This window comes from Haliotis cracherodii, unplaced genomic scaffold (assembly GCF_022045235.1).
Source record: "Haliotis cracherodii isolate W230 unplaced genomic scaffold, xgHalCrac1.p SCAF_2, whole genome shotgun sequence".
NCBI lineage: Eukaryota > Metazoa > Mollusca > Gastropoda > Lepetellida > Haliotidae > Haliotis > Haliotis cracherodii.
The window spans coordinates 14726441-14747117 of NW_027266275.1; the positions used below are offsets into that span (position 1 = coordinate 14726441).

The 20677-nt window shown below is 40.5% G+C and overlaps 1 protein-coding gene across 5 annotated transcripts in view; it reads left to right on the forward strand.

The window, feature by feature from the left end:
* Window positions 1-20677, forward strand: part of LOC139469837 (sodium/calcium exchanger Calx-like) — a 66739-nt gene that overhangs the window by 38061 nt on the left and 8001 nt on the right. For 2 of the 5 annotated variants that reach the window (XM_071252141.1, XM_071252140.1), the window contains exons 2-8: window positions 56-818; window positions 3889-3924; window positions 8015-8103; window positions 9610-9777; window positions 11624-11638; window positions 18581-18780; window positions 19395-19624. In XM_071252141.1, coding sequence (XP_071108242.1) covers window positions 101-818; window positions 3889-3924; window positions 8015-8103; window positions 9610-9777; window positions 11624-11638; window positions 18581-18780; window positions 19395-19624 — 1456 coding nt within the window. In that variant the 5' untranslated portion in view covers window positions 56-100. The remainder of the gene's footprint in view (window positions 1-55; window positions 819-3888; window positions 3925-8014; window positions 8104-9609; window positions 9778-11623; window positions 11639-18580; window positions 18781-19394; window positions 19625-20677) is intronic. The other 3 variants (XM_071252142.1, XM_071252143.1, XM_071252144.1) reach the window with 3 other exon arrangements.

The window sequence follows — 20677 nt, forward strand, 5'->3', positions numbered from 1 at the left end:
GAGTTAACGTGGTTATTTTGATATGTCTTTTATATGTGTACAATTTATTTTACAGATTTAAAGTTTGGGCAGTGGTAGAGTTTGTAGAAAGTACGCCAGGATGGCGAATAGTACCACCCTCAGCCAGGCGGAGCTTCAAGAACTCGTCAAGAACTACACCTGTTCAGATGTGGCTCTGCTTCTCCCTGTAATCAGCGAGTTCACCTGGGCCCCAGAGGTCCGTGCCTTCCTCTACCTACTCGGCCTGCTCTGGTGCTTTCTGGCAGTCGCCATCATCGCCGATGTGTTCATGTGCTCTATAGAAAGAATCACCAGCAAGACAACCATAGTTCGAGTACCAGATGCAACAGCCGAAGGAGGAATCAGGGAACTAGAAGTGAAGGTTTGGAATGACACGGTAGCCAACCTGAGTCTTCTGGCCTTGGGAACTAGTGCTCCGGAGATCCTTCTGTCCTGTATAGAAATCATTGGTAATGGTTTCAGAGCTGGAGAACTTGGTCCTGGAACCATCGTAGGTTCTGCAGCGTTTAACTTGCTGGTGATATCTGGCATCTGTATTGTTTCTATCCCTGACGGAGAGATCAGGAGGATCCGTAGCTACAAAGTATTTGGCGTCACAGCCTTCACCTGCATCTTCGCCTACGTGTGGCTGGCTATAGTCTTGATGGCCATATCCCCTAACGTTGTTGAAATGTGGGAGGCCATTGTTACTTTCCTAATGTTTCCAACCTTGATCGTTGTCGCCTACATAGCCGATAAGGACTTCTGTATGAAGAAAAGCAAACGAGAAGAGCCTGGTTTTGTTGGCATCTCCTTAGGTAAGTGCCTTCTTGTATAATTATTTTTAAGTAATCTCTTTCCTTTACTTATGATCATGGCAAAGTTGGTTTCCTTACCTACGTTTTGCGATAGTCACAACGGAATGTAATAATGTACAATGTCGTATTTGAGAAATTTGAATATAATTCGCAAATAAAGTTTATCATATTTATTACGTTCAGGTTTAACAAGGGGCAGGAATAGCCCAGTAGTTTAAATGAACCCTGCCCCACTCCCCTAAAGCACCGTATTTCGCTGTGCAGAGTTGCGTCCCTTGGGCGTGCCAGAAATCTATAATCGGGGGTTCGAATCCCAGATTCGCCCTGATTACGTTTCTCTGTTAGTCAGCGCCACTTGCGTGCTCGTGGCTTTCGCCAAAGTTCCTACTTTCTTCCACATCAACCTCACACGCTGATATATCCGAGACACGGGGGCATTAAATGACAGTCACTCACTCGGGTTAAATATCAGTCGTTGTTCTGGTTAAATGATATCGTTATTACTTGTGACTCCTGTATATTTGTAACGCTAAAGCTTACATCATTCCTTTGATCTCCTGTCCCTCTTTAGACATTTGTGTTCGAAGTTTATTACAGATACATATATACGTGCAGGTTATTGTTTTGCATATTTCCAACATGAATTTGGAAAATTGCATGTAACAGCTATTATAGACACGTGTATATTTTCTGTTTTTTATTTATTCACATAAAATCTATTTTAGCTGTTACAACGTGAATTTACATGTATGTGCGAGCTGGTATATAATCAAAGTTTTTGTCACATACATATTCCTTTATTTCAACGATGGCATATATGTTGATATTTGCATGTTCGATCTTACGAGTTAACCTTGGGCCTAAAAGTAATACTTATTGATGTCACTGAAAGCACATTTAGTTAGTAATTGTAACAAGCCTTATATTTAGTTTCCTATAGATATTTTGATTTTTTTATTAATATTAACCTTTAATTCTGTGTTGGCTGTAAACATGATATATTGCGACTCTCGAATATTAACAAAGAACGGTTGTCTGTCTCTAAACTTAGTCAGAGATAGTCAATAAAGGATATCATTTAATTATAGATTAGTGCACGTTACATGGATTTTTCATTCTGAAATAAATGAGAAAAGTAGTCAATAGAACCATTCAGCATCATGATAAATACTCTACAGTTACAAGGGATAAGTTTATTAACAGTATAACAGATAATTTGATTTAGAATCGGTTTAATGAAACTGACACTATTTATACATATTTTCCATATTTGATTCGCCGACGTATGGTGAACTGCTGATATTTCAACCTCTAAGAAAAGTTCTAAGTATACACCAATTTGAAAGTTGCTAAAAATACTCTCTTTCTGTCCAACTTATCCTTGGAAACAAACAATTTCCCATATGACATGATCTGTCGAGATTCGATACCACAAACAGCGATTTCAAAAGAAATATTACCTCGCGATAGTTTAAGCGAACAATCTCCAGTGTGACCATCAATAGAAACAAATTATACCAGTATGGGTATAGGGAACGGTAAAATATCCAAACTTTGTTACTATTTAAAACTATATGATATTTATCAATTTGTTAAATGGTTCTACGACAACTTCCATTAATTACAACCGTAACTCTATTGCATGCTATATGTGTATAACCTGCATGTTATTTATCATGGACAATCAGAAGATATTAAACACATAGCCATGATACAGTTGAAATCAACAGGAAAATAGTGAACTGGACTGCAATACAATGCACTAAATGTGGTTGTATTTGACATCTGAAATTAATTTAACATTAATAATGTTTATTATATATATACCACAATCTGTCACCTTTCAATTCGCCAACATTATCGATAGGCTTACAGTGTTAATACAGTGTAAGATAACATTGTAAGACTCGCCCGACAACCATTTTGACAGCTCACTATCGAAATTGAGGTATACTTTACTATGTGCTCCAATCCTTTTCAATATCATTTCAGATTGGAAAATGGACATGTAGTGTATAGTATTAAGATATTTCCACCAATGCAACATGGTGAAACGTAAATTGCACATGTTCATATTCCAGTCTTCAACTGACTGATACGTTGTCCTTTTACCCCAAACAAGTCTGGTTCAGTTTTCGTGCCATGTACATGACAGGGAACAGTTGTCTGCTCCTTACCGGCCATTATAGAACCTATGGTCACACGTAGAGAAATGCCAGAACATCAAGAAAGTGGAGTGCAGTGTGAACACGTGATACTTTCAGAAGCGGTTGATGTTTTATTACCAAATCAGCCTGATAAGGTGTCTGATGCTAAGAAAGAGTTGATTGACAATGAAGTCTTGAGTAGTTCCTAATAGCGCCTCTCGGTGACCGTGCTAGTTACACGTAGCGTTAGGTGAAATCCATTTCTCCTTTGGCTGAGTTTTTGGCTGAACATTTCTCTTTGGACAAACGCAGTACCTTTTCATAGATGACGCCGTTAGCACTTGATATCTAATATGCCTTCTTGTATGTAAAGCACAATGTTCACACAATAGCATGACAATTATTTATTGCCTATTACCATATATATCTCCATCCGTGTTGTGGCCGTTTTGAAACTCGCGCATCTAGAATCTGCCAGTTCCTCATAGGAAACCACTTCACTTTGAGTTATATGATACCTTTAACGTAACCATGAAATCAGTTCCATAACCTTCTCTGGCACCTTCTCTTGTATGGCACGAAATATAAACTACCACACCTCCCCATCTTTACCCGGACTGATAGTACTCCTTAACCTTAAGAAACCCCGACATTAACAGGTAAAGAAACATATTACATTCTCAATGTGCTATCACAACACCCCTAAGTTCTGACCTTGACCTCCCAAACATGACCTTCACCTCCGAATCTTGACCTTGACATAAAACATGACCTTCCCCTCCCAATTCTGACCTTGACCTCCCTCACCTGAACTTGATCTCCCTAACCCGACCTTGAACTAGTACTCTAGGTGGCGGTGCAGTCTGCACTTTCCTCGGCTGGGTGTTCTCAGGTGTCAATGAATAGAGGCTTGTCTTTTGCAGAGCGGTATACAAAGAAGGCGACCGAGGATGCCTCAGGTAGAAACACTAAGCTGAGCTCAGTCGGTGTAGGAGTGACTTTGAGGAAATTTTGCTTCTGATAGTTATTGAAGTCGTTTTGAACGTGTGTGTTTTATTTGCTGCAGTATGGTATATAAAAATTTAAAATAATTTGCTCGCATGATTTTTTTTAACGTGTATGATCATTTCTTTCGAACTGAATCGGATAAGTCTTTTCAGTTTTTAATACATTTTTACGTTAATCACGACGGCCTAATGGTTGTCATATTTGTAAAAAACAAACAAAAAAACATTTGAATATTTGCCCATAGCAGCATACATTGTACTTTTGTATCGTATACGTTTAACTCGTTATTTCAACATGTTCACGTTCGAGGGCTTCTAGTTGACGAGTGTTGAAGTATCATTTTCACCAATTCTGTAGATTGTCACATACACGCATCACAAGTTGCTTTTGATCCTCACGTAATTTACTCTTTATCATCCATAATATTCACATAGTAGTATTCACCATTATGCATTTTCATCGCCTGTTAGCCTGTTAGCCAATGCAAGTAGCCTACATGGGAATGATTCTAACGTTCATTTAGCTTTGACTAACCACATTTATGTTGTTAATTGTATGCACTATCTTATTAAGAGCTAAACAAAATATATAATCCAACATAAAAAACAACTGATATACTGAATTTCATTACAAATATGAGGGTCTTGATGGGGGTGTTACAAGTCAGTCGTCAGTAAATTTTGGGGCCTCAGCTGTCATTGTTTTTTGGCTTAGTCCGTGCAAATCATCTCTCTGCTGATTGTAAGTATGTCTGTAAGGGAAAACATTGAGACAACAAGCTCTGCTTTCGTTTCATTACTACAACAAGCTCTGCTTTCGTTTCATTACTGCAATTGGTTTTTTGCAAATACCAAACACCGGCTTTGTTGTGTGATTAGAATTAGCTCGATATGACTTTCACGAGAATTTAGTTAGATTACGTTTTAATTTACGTTAATAAGTTTTATGGATTTTTTACGTTAATCATTTGACTTATCTATAGTTTACACTAGTGTTCCTTTAAGGTGTTTTTGTTAGTCGTTTTACGCAAAACAGTATACCCCATCAGAATCCTCAAATATTCTCAATTTTTATATTTCTATATGTTTAGGTAGTGTTACTCTCGTTTCAGGGTATACACTTCGCCGAATTAAGGGTTGTCGCTTTTTCTGTTTGTTTTGTCTTTACATTTTTCATTTTTGATAATACTTCCAGTGAAGGTTTTATACATATTATATAAACTGACTGCCAAAGGAAACCTTTCAAGAGGTATAAATGACATCACAGAAAAAACAATTGTTCAAAACAGAAACAGAAAATGGTAGCCATACAGTTATCAATGGTGTCGTCATCGTGAAAAGTGACGGCCATGATAGAACAATGAAGCTGATGGCGTTAAGTCATTACAATACGGTTTGTGCGGTCCGTGATGTAATCATGGTGGAACAGAGGACATTCTTCCAGTTGCTGTATGAAAGGCGGCAAATAAGAACAGAGGACCTCGCCGCTGCACCTCAGAGAATTCTAATTTCCATCAATTATGACTTACCCGAAACCATGACACCGCTGCTTCTAAGCGGGTCGACTTCTTGCACGCAACAACTGTCCATGTGTTCATTCCTATGTTGACACACTCGTTGTCTGCTGTCTGCTCTTTATATGTAGACCAGGGATGAGGACCTGTCGGGGACGGTGGGGTAGCCTAGTGGATTAAGCATTCGCTCGTCACGTTGAAGACCTGGGTTCGATTCCCCACATGTGCACAATGAGTGAAGCCCATTTCTGATGTCCCACGCCGCGATATTACTGGAATATTGCTTAAAGCGGAGTAAAACCATATCCACCAATCCTGAAATTGCGACAATATATAACAGTCTTGGCCAATCTCAGTCAACGAGGTTGCACTGCTCGGATACCCGCTGTAGTCTCCTTGTTGCTTTTTGTCGGCTCAGCCTATGACCAAACGCTTTTGCCGCTGGTGACGATTCCGAAGATTGGAGTCGTCATGGGGTGTACGCGGTCCACCCGTTCTTAGCATGTCTGATGTCTAACTTTACCGCTGCATCAAGATAATGACGGCAACAAGGGAATACCCGAAAGTCGTCGCTACATGGGTGTGCGTTGCTCCATCTTCCCGAGGCAAGGGATCTAACTGACTGTAAAAGTTAGGTTTCCACCCTTGCCGAACTAGGCTGCAATTATGGAGTTACATTTTGGCTGGACTAACGAGTCTATACATAGTCCAATCAAAATCGCGTAACGAAATCGACATCCGGTTCGAAAACAAAATGGATTTCAACGTGCAGATTTCGGTCAATTGCAGGATTTGCAAAATATCTTTACCGTCAACTGGGCGATGATACATATTTTTCAAAACTGTTCATGTTTTTAATCAAGATGCCCATGTGATTTGATGCACTTCGCGAGGTAAGATCATCGATCAGATTGTCTTGCTTGGGCGCCGCCATTTTGTTTGAAGCAAATGCAAGAGATGTGAGAGGAGGAATCTTATTAGTCAATACAAGTGGCATAGAAGGGACATAACTCGTAATAGCCACTGGTGGCGCTACGGTCGATCACAGAAATTCCAGCGAAGTTCGGCAAGGGTTGAAACTGGTCTTTCAACGTCAGTTAACGCCCTTGCCTCGGGAAGTTCGGCAAGAGTTGAAACTGGTCTTTTAACGTCAGTTAACGCCCTTGCCGCGGGAAGATGGCGTTGCTTGCGTCTCCGTCACACCTCTGACTCTCTCTGTCTACGTTTCATGCCACCTCTGTACCGATTGCATAGACCACCTCCCTGGTCTAGTGGATAAAGCGTCTGTCTGGAGTGCGGAAGGTTGGTGGTTCAATCCCCGACCGCGTCATACCAAACGACGTAAAAAGATGGTACTTGTTGTTACTTTGCCTGGCGCTCTACATTATGGGGCCAGATGGACTGGTCGGCTGGGAGTCAGTATACTGTGTCTGAGTGGGGTATTCATGTTAAACTGTGGCATGAGATCTCAGTGTGCTAGCACTATTAATCAGCATCAGTCCGGACTAGTACAAGCAGCCACCCACACACACACATTCACACGAAAACACACACGAAAACACACACACACGAAAACACACACACACACACACACACACACACACACACACACACACACACACACACACACACACACACACACACACACACACACACACACACACACACACATGAATAACAGTGGGGTTGTGTTGAAGCTATGTTTATGTTTTGGCAATGTCACTTTCAACTTCAAGTTTCATTTGGCTGTCAGTATACATATATATATATATATATATATATATATATATATATATATATATATATATAATTATTTATGTCCTTTTGAATCAAATCAGACGGCATTGCCCAAACCCTATATGACAAAGAGTGTCAGAACCCCAAGGTACCATATATGCGTTTTGCATTGCATTTTACTTCTACGTTGTGCATGACAAGAACGAACACGTTACAGTTACTTGAATGCACATATTTCTTGGCGCAACCATGTGCTTTGTAGGCTTTATATCATTAACAATTTTCTTTGATTATAAAGCATTCCCCATCAATATCTTCATAATACCCGGAATGCTGTTTTTTCCCATTATATCGACAATGGAATGTAATTGTAGCTGTTTTGTACATACAGTGTACCTCTCCCGTGGATATCCTATTAATCATTATTTCTTTTTCCTAATTATTGTTGGTTTTTCCCCTTTTTTCCTTGTGTGTTTGAAACGATACCTTCACATTGTGATGTAAATATTGTAACTAGTCCCTCTCTTATATTATAGTTAGATCAAAATACTAATAAATAAAAAAAATACTTTAATACATGTAAACTCATATTCCTTCTAAAACCTGATTTTTAAAACACTAAGGCTACATACTACCGCTTTACTGAAACGGGTTTTTTTTCAATGTAATGATCCGTGTGTGTATGCTTGCTAAAATGCTTGAGCTTGTTGCTGCAAGACGCCACGACGCTTCATTCATAATATGTGGATGCGATCACTTGATTCCTGATTTGAAGCTCTCTGCTTTTTCAGAGGATAAGGATGCCGAGGAAGGACAAGCTGGGCCATCTACTTCTTCACAGAATGTCCATGGAGATGCTGAACTCTTGTCTTTGGCTAAGGTAATAAACAGGGACTTGCCCTCATGGATGTAGTCTGTGCACCTTAAGTAATGACTCAACGTTGCTGGAACACGCATAGTGGTTGGTGGGCACGGGTAGCCCAGTCGACTAAGGCGCCGTTAATCGCTGTGCAGAGTTGCGTCCCTTGGGCACGTCAGAAAGCTATGATTATGGTTCGAATCCCGGTTCGCCCGATTATGTTTCTAGGTTTGCCAGCACTATACCCGTGCTCATGGTAAACGTGCTCATGGCAAGTGGTAAACGTCTGAGACCTGCATCACTTCGGTCTGACACGCCATGATGTAACTGGAATAATGTTAAAAGCGGCGTTAAATCCAACTCACTCACTCACAGTGGTTGTAATACTCCCTACAGTACAGACAGGATAAAACATCAATCACGCGTCATTATGTGTGAAGTAATACATGGAATATATATCGATGGATATGAAATTCTCTGGTACAGCGAACACCTCGTATCATTACTATAGTGATTCATAAACACATGTTCATGATATAGTCAGAATCGCACAATGGAATCGTACAATGCTTTAGATTTCTGAGATTTTGTCGCTTTATTTAAGCGAAGGATGCGTCCAAGAATGTGATATCCTAAAGCCAGGGTATAAAGGTACATCAATGAATGTGGAATTCTGTCCTTGGCTGAGGTAACGCATCCAAACTGTATCAAATTTGCATCAATGTGTATGTCTATGGTGATGGTATTGTGAGTATAACTGTATTTGTGGCTGAATAATTTCAAACAAATGTATATAACATATGATATTAAACAGCTGAAGATATCTCCTCTTCCATTACTGACACTATATATATTATATACAAAATAGGCATGTTTCCATGTCAGAAACAAGAAAATGATCCTTTCGTGTCTTCGTCGTGTTTCGTAGACATGTAATTCGAATAAATATGTACATCACGAAGAGACCTTTCCTTGTGAGAAACGATGTCCATACAAGGTTGATGTGAACGGGATTTCATGGTATACATCCGAAGTCTACGAGAGGTTTCGACATTTAGTAATTCTGATGCTAATGATGATGCCAATGCCAAGCCATTGCTAATGCTAATGCTTCGTCGTATCATTATTGGGAGCACGTTGTCCCAGTCGTCTAAGGCGCAGCAGTTCGCTGTGCAGAGTTACGTTCCTTCGGCACAACAGGAACCTATGATCGTTGGTTCGAATCCTGGTTCGCCCCGATAATGTGTCTACATTTGTCAGGACCATACCCGTGCTCGTCTGAGATCGGCATCCTTTCGGGCTTTCCTCCCACATTAAGATGAAAAGCCGTGACTGGAATACCTTTCTTTAACTCAACTCGCTCACTCATTCACACGTATCATTATTTGTGTTGGTACAGAATTATACGGTAAGGTCAGATTGAAGACAAGAATATATGTATATCTGGATACGTGGATGAGTACATAAAATGATACATGGTAACGAGTCGAGTTAACATTGATTATGATGTTGCTTTGATGTTCGCAGGAATTAGGTCATATTGATGAACTTCCAGAAGAAGAAGCAGCCAAAATTGCAGCCAAGAAGATAGCAGAAAACACTTCCCATAACCGTGGCTGGTACCGAATCAACGCCACTCGTTTCTTCTCTGGTGGAAAGAAGCTTGTCCCCCGCGTTCTAACCACATTCCAAGACGTAAGTACAGCTAGGCATTGTGTCGGGTAAGAATAGTTCATCACCATGGGAGACATGTGACGACAGTGAGGTGTCCAGTGGACCTCATTGGTGTGTTCGAGTTCACACATGGATCATTGTGTCTCATATCCCCCTTGTGCCAACACCTTATCCCCTTTACCCCATCCATTGTATCATTCTTGGTGACTTAAAACAAAAACATAAAAGGCCGAAACATTTGCGCTGCATGCTCAAGTAGAGTTTCTTTACATGATGATTACTTTAAAGTTAAAAGAATATATACTACTCAAAAGATGTTGTAGAACACCCGCTTTCTTCATATGATTACAGTTAATCTGCCATGACATGACAAATTAACTACAGTCATATGAAAAGGTCGGGTTTCTGGTACATGATATGACAGATTAACTATAGTCATATGAAAAGCTAGAGTGTCTGGTACTTGACATGACAGATTAACTATTGTTATATGAAAAGCTCCGGTGTGCTTCTTGTGCTTTATCTATTCATAGCAAATTATAGTTAATATGTCATGCCATGGCCGATTGACAGGTTAACTATATAGTAATATGAAAAAATATGACGTTCTTCTTTTGAGTTGTATATATTGTGCATAAGAATGATATTTTGTAATAAAGACACTTGTCACATGTTTCAGTCTTGAAAAGTCTCTGTTGCGATCATCAATATCTTAAAATATTGTTTACATATCACAGTACTGTGCCTTAATCTAAAAAAAACATCTCTCAAAACTCAATCTGTAGTTTCGTATATGTCAAGTTCAAGCTCGTTGTCACCGAACTGATCGTAAGATGTTCATAGTGCATTTTATTAACATCCATTTCAAACAACCACTCCACTCGATACTGGCATCGTCACGTAAACGATCACGCTTTGTTCACATTCACCTGTGACTCACGGTAATGTTGTTAGTGCTTTTCTATTTGTAGTGTGACATTTGTCTCGTCAATCACGCCTTTCCCCAGAGCAATATGTCTTCAGCAATCATAATTTACAATGATCATGTGTTCTCGTGTCTGATACGGTCGGCACGGTTTCATACTGAGGTAAAGAATGTGTGTTCAATCAACATTCGAAAAGTGCCAGTATAATGCTGTAACTCTTTGTCAAAAGTTTGTATCCCTCAAATGTATTTCTCTACTGTTAACAGATCAGCATAACTGCCTTCTCTTCTATGCTATTTAATGTTGGCATGACAGTAACAGTTTTGTTGGAATGTAAAGATATGTGTAACTTTATCTTACCTGTATATGTTGTCTTCTAATCTGTGAAAATGTTTTGAAAAACGACTGAATAACATGTGATACTGCATAATAACATTTTAACTTATATTAAAATGGTTAGATAGACACAATTTTATGGATAACAACTTCTTTAATACTGTGAAAAGCGACGTTTCGGTATAGATCCTTATACCGTTGTCAAGCAAGACAGTCTTGCTTGACAACGGTATACGGATCTATACCGAAAGACAGTCTGCCTTGACAACCGTATAAGGATCTATACCGAAACGTCGCTTTTCACAGTATTAAAGAAGTTGTTATCCATAAAATTGTGTCTATCTTGTCATCCGTCAACTTCTAAGTAATGCCTATCAAACAATTTAAATTAATGGTTGCAGGGGATCTTTCTTTTCATATGATACACAGATATCATAACACATGTCAATTATAACTATATAGTTATCTTCATGACAGTATATAGTGTTCTATAATCAGCTATGCCTTCCCTTGCTTTTTAGATTTAAAACAGCTTATTGTGCAGTTTTCTTTCACATGTGCTTTAGAATAAAGCATTTGAATTATTTTGTTCTGATTCTGGACAGTTAGCTGATCGAAAGGTATGTAACCTGCATTCTAATGTCTCCTCTTCCGTTTAGTTTTGTTTGTACTGTTGGTAAATGTAGACGCATGCTTCCTTACTTGAGTTCTCCCTCACTCTGTGCACCTTGTAGTATCACCATGGCAGATTGGTAGAGCCATATCACGAGAACGTGAAAACACCGGACCATAGAATTGGAAGGTGTTGAACCATCGAGATAGATATGGATGATGTTTAGCAATCCATGAAGAGATATGTATTCTGTTTAAAGTTCGAGATAGAAAGAGATGGATGATGCTGAACCTGATTGGGGATGTGTAACCGTCGATAGAGAGTTATGGATGATCCATTAATCAAGTTTATTTCGTAATTCAGGCCACATGGCCAACTGTACAGTTGTAAGATAAATTGTAGTTTAGGTCACATGTCCAGACTGTTACCTCTTTGACGATCTCATTTTAAATATACTAGCCACATTAAGAAACTGTGCACGGAGAAAATATAGATATAAGGGCACACCGTCCATATATGAAATATAGGTTTGAACACAGCAATTATTGGAGACATTCAAACGCTCATGCACGTGCCATGCGATATGACGTCATTGATGGGGGCCTATGGACGTGCAATGTGTTACTGCACGTGCATCCTGTGCAGCTGTACACAGCATGTGCAACTCAAAATTCGCTGTCAATTTGGAAAGCATGATCTGTGGTCATTCAAAAATTCAAAACTTCTCAGGCGCAGACACAAGCATATCACAAGCAAATCAGGCCAAGATTGACAGCTGCACAGCGTCATGAAGCCATTGGAATGATCCGAGCGGGAATGAGGCAACAACAGGTGGCAACACATTTCCAATGCCATCGTAACACGTTATGAGAACACAAATGACCTTGCCGACCACCAACGTTCAGGACGTCCCCGAGTAACGACGCCAAGACAGGACAGATGCATTCGAGTTACACATCTCCGACACAGGTTCCAAACGGCAGTAACGACGTCCCAGACAATTCCTGGACTGCGCCGTATCCATCCCAACACTGTCAGGAATCGTTTACGTCAGTACGGGATTCGACCACGACGCCCTGCGATACGTCCAATCCTGACACACCGTCATCGAGTCAACCGTCTAAGATGGTGTCGAAATCATGTTCGCCAACCCCTAATATGGTGGAGAAATGTTGTCTTTACAGATGAATCGAGGTTCAATATTTCCCACAGTGACGGGCGCCAACGTGTCTACCGGCGTTTGGGAGAACGTTATGCACGTAACTGTATTGTGGAGAGGAATCGTTTTGAAGGTGGCTCTGTGATGATTTGGGGTGGGATAAGAGCACGGCAACGAACCCCTTTGGTGGTTGTTCAGGGCAATCTCACCGATGTTGGCTACAGAGATCAGATTCTGAGGCCTGTGGCCTGTGGTCATTCCTTTCCCGGGATTGACATTTCAACAGGACAACGCTCGTCCTCACACGGCTAGGGTCGCAATGGATTTCCTTCACCATAACAATGTCATGTTACTGCCATGGCCTGCAATTTCTCCAGATCTCTCCCCAATAGAGCATGTGTGGTATGAAATGGAGCGCCGTCTGCGTCGTCTTCCACATCCTCCAGATAACGTCCGTGACTTGGCACAGGATTTGAGGACATGGCAGGTCATTCCCCAGGCCCTCCATGCCCATTTGGTGGACTCCATGCGTCGCCGATGCACTGCTGTGATTCATGCACAGGGTGGTCATACCCGTTATTGACTTTGTGACTTTGTCGTATGACCCCCTACTCCATTTTGATCTTCTGACGTCATCGTAACAGATGTTGTTCAGGTCCCGTTGACATGTTCTTACGGTCTGATCATTCAGCTGCTACAGCGTCTGCATCATTTTGTTCTTGCTGTGTTGTATTTCAATCCAGAATATATTTTCTCCGTGCACAGTTTCTTTATGTGGCTAGTATAATTTACATAAATATAAAGCTATCAAACGTAGTACATTAATATAACAGGAGTTAAATAAATTTGCAAACGTAATATTACCTTTATTATAATTCTGTAATAAATATATTTCTCAAGTGAGAAAAAAAAGACATGGTGTTCATCCCCTACTACACGAAGATGACGTTTAACTGTCGATATAGAGAAGGATTATGTCAAACCATCGAAATAGATTAAGATGCATGACGTTGAATCATTGAGATAGAGATGGGTGATGTTGAACCATCGCGGTAGATATTGCGATGTGTAACCATCGAGATACAGATGGATGATATTGATCCATCAGATGGAAATAGTGAAATATGACCAGTAAAGGAACAAAAATGTTACTACTGGACTATCGCGATTGGTAGCGTTAAATAACAATTAAGGCTTGGAACATTTTCATGAATGTCTCTTGTATCGGTATTGCATGATCATGAGATAAATGTCTCCAAACAGATGACTCTATAGCCAGTGTAATCCAAGGCAGCGTATCTAAATAGTTGCATTCGTGCATGTGTGATTTAGGAGTCTCGTCAAATGCTATCAACTATGTCGAATGTATGTAAAACTGTTGCACAATGTAAACTTACAGACACAGTATAACCAACGAAACTAAACCCGCCGTGCACAAATGATCGAAGTCTTACAATCTTGTGCACAATGTCAATAACGATGTCGATATGCCATGCTTCATTCGTCCTACGCATATGTAGGGGTATTGTAACCTTACACTAGAATTGCACTACAAGCTAATGCTATTTCTTTCGTTAATTTGCAGAAATAAATAATTAAATGATTCATTTCAGCTTTAGTAATATCGTTGCCACATTGTCTCGTCTAGTATAAATAGTTTTACATCTGGTTATAAAGACATGTTACATGGCAGTTATATAGCTTTCTTTGCCATACTTATCAGATCTACTTATTTAACCTACCACGTATAACGTAATTATTATATTAATGCAAACCTCAGTTTCCACTGAATACGAACATACTGCAAAGCATGCTCAAATGACCCTGTGTGTTTGCGATTTAGAAATGTTGGGTTGTGTTCGCTATTTAGAGTGTTCTGGCCAAGGAGACCCAACACCACAGTTTGACAACTGTAGCGAAGACAGTTGCAATATGACAGTTGATTATTTTTCTCAACTTTTCTCTGAAACTTTTGTTTGCAGTGTGTAGACATGAAACGTAACATACTAAAACACAGCAGAATAATAGTCCAATAACGCATAGTTGAAGTAAAATCTATTACATGTTTCCATTCGAGATTGGACACTGTACCAGATGTACGTCATGTGTACGTCGCACATGATAATTTAAAACTAACAGATGTTTGGACGCCGAATCACTATACATCTGGTATAAACATAGCATAGTTTATCTGTCTTCTGATCGTTTAAGTCGAAATCACTTCTGCATCCTACATTTATTCGTGTTTTTGTGTTCAAAGGTTTCAACGACTTCGTTAATTTGTGACCTTTTGGTTTAAAACTTCTGGTTTACGAAACACACGACATTTCGTGCAAGTACCCATATTTCGTAATTTCCTGTATTTTGTTTTTTAAATGCTTCTGATTTTGGTATTATTTTAGTAGATAGTGTATTCCATTTCATGGTTAGAAACCCAGTTTCTGTTCTCTCTCCAATGGTGACATTAGTAACGCTGGTGCTTTATACTTTCTGTGTATATAGATCATATACACTGACCCAATGAAACCTTAAAGTATTTTGTTCTTCTTTTGAAATACTTTCCGCTGCAGAAGAAAGGTTTGTTATATAAGGTGTTATTAGCATTGTTTCATTTTGTGTATTACAATGTGAGAAGAAACTTGACTATAAAATATCCGATCGCTTTTTTGGCTTATTTGTATCCGTGATATATTCTTGTGGTGTGAAACTTGCAAAAGAGGTTAAATAACAGTCGTACAACAAAAACCTCACCGTTGAATTCGACGTAAGACAATTAACATACTGGTGGCAATATGGTTGTCCGGTTGACTGTTGTATTTATATATGTGTATGACTTTGTATAAAGGTGTACATGGTAGTGTCATGCAATCGTTAGGACTGATGGACCAGTCATCTTAGGCACCACAATTCGCTTACAGAGTTGCGTCCTTTGCGCACGCCAGAAACCTATGATCGTGGGTTCGAATCACGGTTCGCCTCGGTTATGTTTCTAGGTTTGTCATCACCATACCCGTGCTCGTGGGTTTCACTAAAGTGGTAAACGTCTGAGACCTGCATCACTTCGGGCTGTTCTCCCACATTAAGCTGACACGCTGTGGTATAATTGGATTACTGTTCAAAGCGGCGTTAAACCCAACTCACTCACTCATATGTCCCCATCATCTGACATTACTTTAAATCATGTACGCTTAGTTAATTAGTATCCTGAACACAGGACACCAAAGTGAACGACCAGATCTATTTACTTCATGATATATAATGTTATGTTGAGTAACACAGCAGGTTTTGAGTTACGAGGGTCTAATGTCGGTATGTAATTAATGTTGTATTTACATACATTCAAACTAGAGGTCTGTCCCACGGTGTATTTAATCACTCACGTTGGCGAAATCCTCAGATGAGTTAAACCAGATAAGAGGTCTATTTCATAGTGGATTTTATCACGCAAGTTGGAAAATTTCTCTGATGAGTTCAACCGGATTAGAGGTCTATTCCATGGTGTATTTAAACACGCAAGATGCCGATTACCTCAAATGAGTTAAACCAAACTAGATATCTATTACACAATGTATTAAATCACGCAAGATGGCGAATTCCTCAAATGAGTTATACCAAATTACAGATCTATTCCATTGTGTATTTAATCACTCAAGTTGGCTTATTCTTCAGACTCCAAACTAAACTGACGTCCAAAAGAAACTTTACCAGAGTTTGAAATCAATTTTGCTCAAAAACAACAAAATATACATGCATGAAGTAAAGTGTATTGTGAAGATCAATATATCAACATAATCAACACTGAAAATGACAATCATACCGCGACTGAGAATGACGTCAGAGACCCCCCCCCAAAAAAACTCGAGCTTTCAGAATCATGGACAATAGGCAGAGTACATAAACACGTTCAATAAGACGTTCAATAACAAGTCATTAGTAGCATGTGTGACCACCAAATGCCTCAATACACGCAAAAACTCTTCGACGCACAGAAAAAGTCAGTCGTCTGATGAGGTCACGTGGGATTTGACGCCATTCTTCTTGGAGGGCCAAGATTAGTTCTTGCCGGTTGGCTGGAGAGTGTGGTCGTTGTCGAACACGACGATCAATCAAGTCCCAGAGGTGTTCTATGGGGGACATGTCGGGTGAGCGTGCAGGCCACGGCAGGACGTTGACGTTGTTGGCTGCGAGGAAGTTTGTGACAATTCTGGCTGGATGGGCTCTAGCCTTGTCATGCTGATAAATGATACCACGTGGCTGCTGTTGGAGAAATGGTAGGACAACTGGACGAAGAATGTTATCCATGTACCGCTGAGCTGTCAAGTTTCCGTCAACGATGACCAGCGGTGTCCTCTCCTGCCCACAGATCCCTCCCCACACCATGACACTCCCTCCACCATATGGTACGACCCCCCACACGCAAAACACCGCCGTTCGTTCACCCCTTCGGCGGTAAACACGTTGTCTTCCATCAGCCCTAAACATACAGAATCAACTTTCGTCAGTGAAGACAGCCCTCTGCCAGTCACGTCGTTGCCAACGTCGTACAGTCCGGGCCCATCTCAATCGCAGACGACGATGTTGCGCTGTCAATAGCTGTCCTCTGTATGGTCTAAAAGCCCTGATTCCATGAGCCCTGAGTCTCCTGGCCACTGTCTGTCGACAAACCCTGTGACCTAAGGCATTTGTCGCCGATGACGTCAATGTCAGGAAGCGATTTCGGAGGTGCAAGGTACGGGAGTACCGGTCATAATGGGGCGTGGTCACCCTGGGGCTGCCTGTTCTTGGCCTGTCAGCGGTCCGCCCTGTCTGTCTGTAACGTTGCATCAAGTTGGTAACGGCAACACGGGAGCATCCGAAGGTTCGTGCAATATGGGCGTGGGTGGCTCCCATCTGTACCATACCCAAGGCTCGTTCACGTTGTTCGACTGTGAGTCGTGGCATTTCTTTTGTGTTTTTTTATCACTGTGGATGTCTGACGTTGCAATCGTTTTATACCCTTATCCGCACGTGCATTTGCAGTTGTCCGTGGTGCACGTGTTTTTCACCTTTTCGCGTGTTATCTCGCAAACATGTAACAGACGATTAACATTTTCTGCATACACTATTGTTGTATTTAGGTTATGTGTTTTAGATAGACTTCATCGAAAAAAAAATTATACTTTGTCTGAAATTTATATTTTCAGTTGTTAAAATTTCTTTTGGACGTGTAAGAGGGCGAATTCCTCAAATGAGATAAACTAAATAAGAGGTCTATTCCATCGTGTATTTAATCACTCAAGTTGGCTAATTCCTCAGATGAGTTAAACCAAACTAGATGTCTATTCTACGGTGTATTTAATCACGCAAGATGGCGAATTCCTCAAATGAGTTAAACCAAATTAGATGTCTATTCCATAGTGTATTTAATCATTCAAGTTGACTAATTCCGCAGATGAGTTAAACAAAACTAGAGGTCTGTCCCACGGTGTATTTAATCCCTCAAGTTCGCGAATTCTTCAGATGAGTTTAACCAAACAAGATGTTTATTCCACAGTGTATCTTATCACGTAAGATGGTGAATTCCATAGATGAGATATACCAACCTAAATGTCTATCACAATGTATATAACCTGGAATGAATTCAACAGATCAGGCCAGAGACTCAACCCTAAACATAACACCTCATACCCGATGTGGATCTACACGTAAACGTACCAATTAAAGGTATGCCAGTTATGATTAAAGATACCAAACGCCCAGTATTCCTGATCTGCTTATTAAACTGATGCCCGTGTATCCCTGTATCTTTAGCTGTACGAGCGTATCCAGCTGCCGGAGGAGGAACGGGAGAGTCATTCTAAGTCCATCACGAAGCATGTCGACCACAGTGATGGGGGACGCAAACCTGTCATCGAGTTCACCGCCGCAGCTGTTGCAGTCATGGAAAACGAGGGTAAAGTCAGAATTGGAATCCGTCGCCATGGCAAACTGGACGTCCCTGTCACTGTGAGGTACGTAAAATGGACTTACACAACCAACGTTGACAGCATGTTGTTCGATGATAATAGCAAGGGCGGATGCAGCATTTTTTAAAGGGAGGGTTCCAAAATATCAAAACTCTCTCTCAGATATTTTACTGCCTACAGCATACTACATTTGGTTTTCAAAAGGACCGGGGGATGGTGGAGTGAAACATGGTTTTGGAGGGGGCAGTTGAATTCCATGGACAATAATGTTAATGATACATTGAACACATCCCGTTGGTGGGTGTGTTTTAAAGTGACGAATAAGAGGTACGGAAAATTAAAGTGGTCTGTACGGTAAACAAGGGAAGTGACAATATCTGCATTCATTCAGTGTCATTGTTCATTAGTAACGTTGCTAGTGGTTACGGGTGCCGAGTGGTTCATCGGTTCGAATCGCCCGCAATTTAACCATTGGTCTGTCAGCAGTATTCCGATTATCCGGTTACATTTCTCTAAAAAGTATAATTTTGCTGACAACGGTAATATAACAGTAACCTTGTTCCAGTAGCAGGTAATGTTCTTGCCTCTTTAAGGAGCCCACGTTGAGATTCAACACCACCCCAATTTTGAATGACATAAAGACAACTTCCTTTTGTCAGGGTGGAAACCATCAATGGTACTGCTCTGGCTGGCGAAGACTACAAGCCGTTTGACGAGAAAGTCAAATTTGCCAAAAATGAAATGCTCCGCCAGATCTACATTGAGATCGTCGACGACTGTGAATGGGAACCAGATGAGTTCTTCTTTGTGAAAATGACCACCGAGCCTGAGCATGACATCGCCATCGGCAACATCGCCATCTGTCAAGTCACCATCATCAACGACGATGGTACGTACATGTGGAGACAGACTGCATACACACCCTCGTCTTTTCATATCAAAAACAAGTGTCGATAAAATGTTAAAACTCCTAGGCTTGACGATGAATTTCAAAGTTTTTATGGGCGAGTATTGATATATTTTATATCAAAATACACGAGGTTAGATTATGTTTATCATTCAAAATACATTTTCCAGTTTTCAGTTTGTAAACAGTAGTATTTGTTCTGTTTGTTTGTTTATTGTTTAACGCAATATTCCAGCTATATGACGGCGGTCTGTAAATAATCGAGTCTGGTCCAGACAATCCATTGATTGACATCATGAACATCTATTCACACAATTGGGATACGATGACATGCATCAACCAAGTCAGCGAGCCTGACAATCCGATCCCGTTAGTGGCCTCTTACGACGAGCATTGTCACCTTTTTACGGCAAGCATGGGTTGCTGAAGACCTATTTGCTCTCAGATCTTCACGGGTCGTAAACAATAATAACCAGGGCACTGTTCCACAAAGCGATCGTAGGCGCTAAGATGATCGTAACTCCCATACTTTAACATAGGCTTACGACAGTCGTAGCGCTACGATCACCTTTGTGGAACGGGGACCAGTGACGTGAGTGTATACAGTACAACGAAACTGGTGAGTGAGTGAGTGATTTTACGCAGCTTTTAGCAATATTCCTACAATATCACGGCGGGGGACACCAGAAATAGGCTTCACACATTGTACCCATGTCGGGAATTGAACTCGGGTCCTTGGCCTGACGAGTGAATGCTCTAACCATTAGGCCAACCGACCGCCCCTTACAACTAACTGGCTTCAGTGATGTCATTTTATTGTGACGTCATGGAAACGAATATTTTAATTTTTCCAAAGACAACTACAGAAAAAGTATACAATAAATGTTATATTCAATGTGTCTGAAATATCACGTTTCTTTCATTTCGTGACGGGGAAAACGATGAGAGAAACATGATGTTTAACTCGACGCATGAAACATCCTCTATATTCTACTACATTGTATTCGGTTGGAATAACGTGCATTGTGTCAAAAC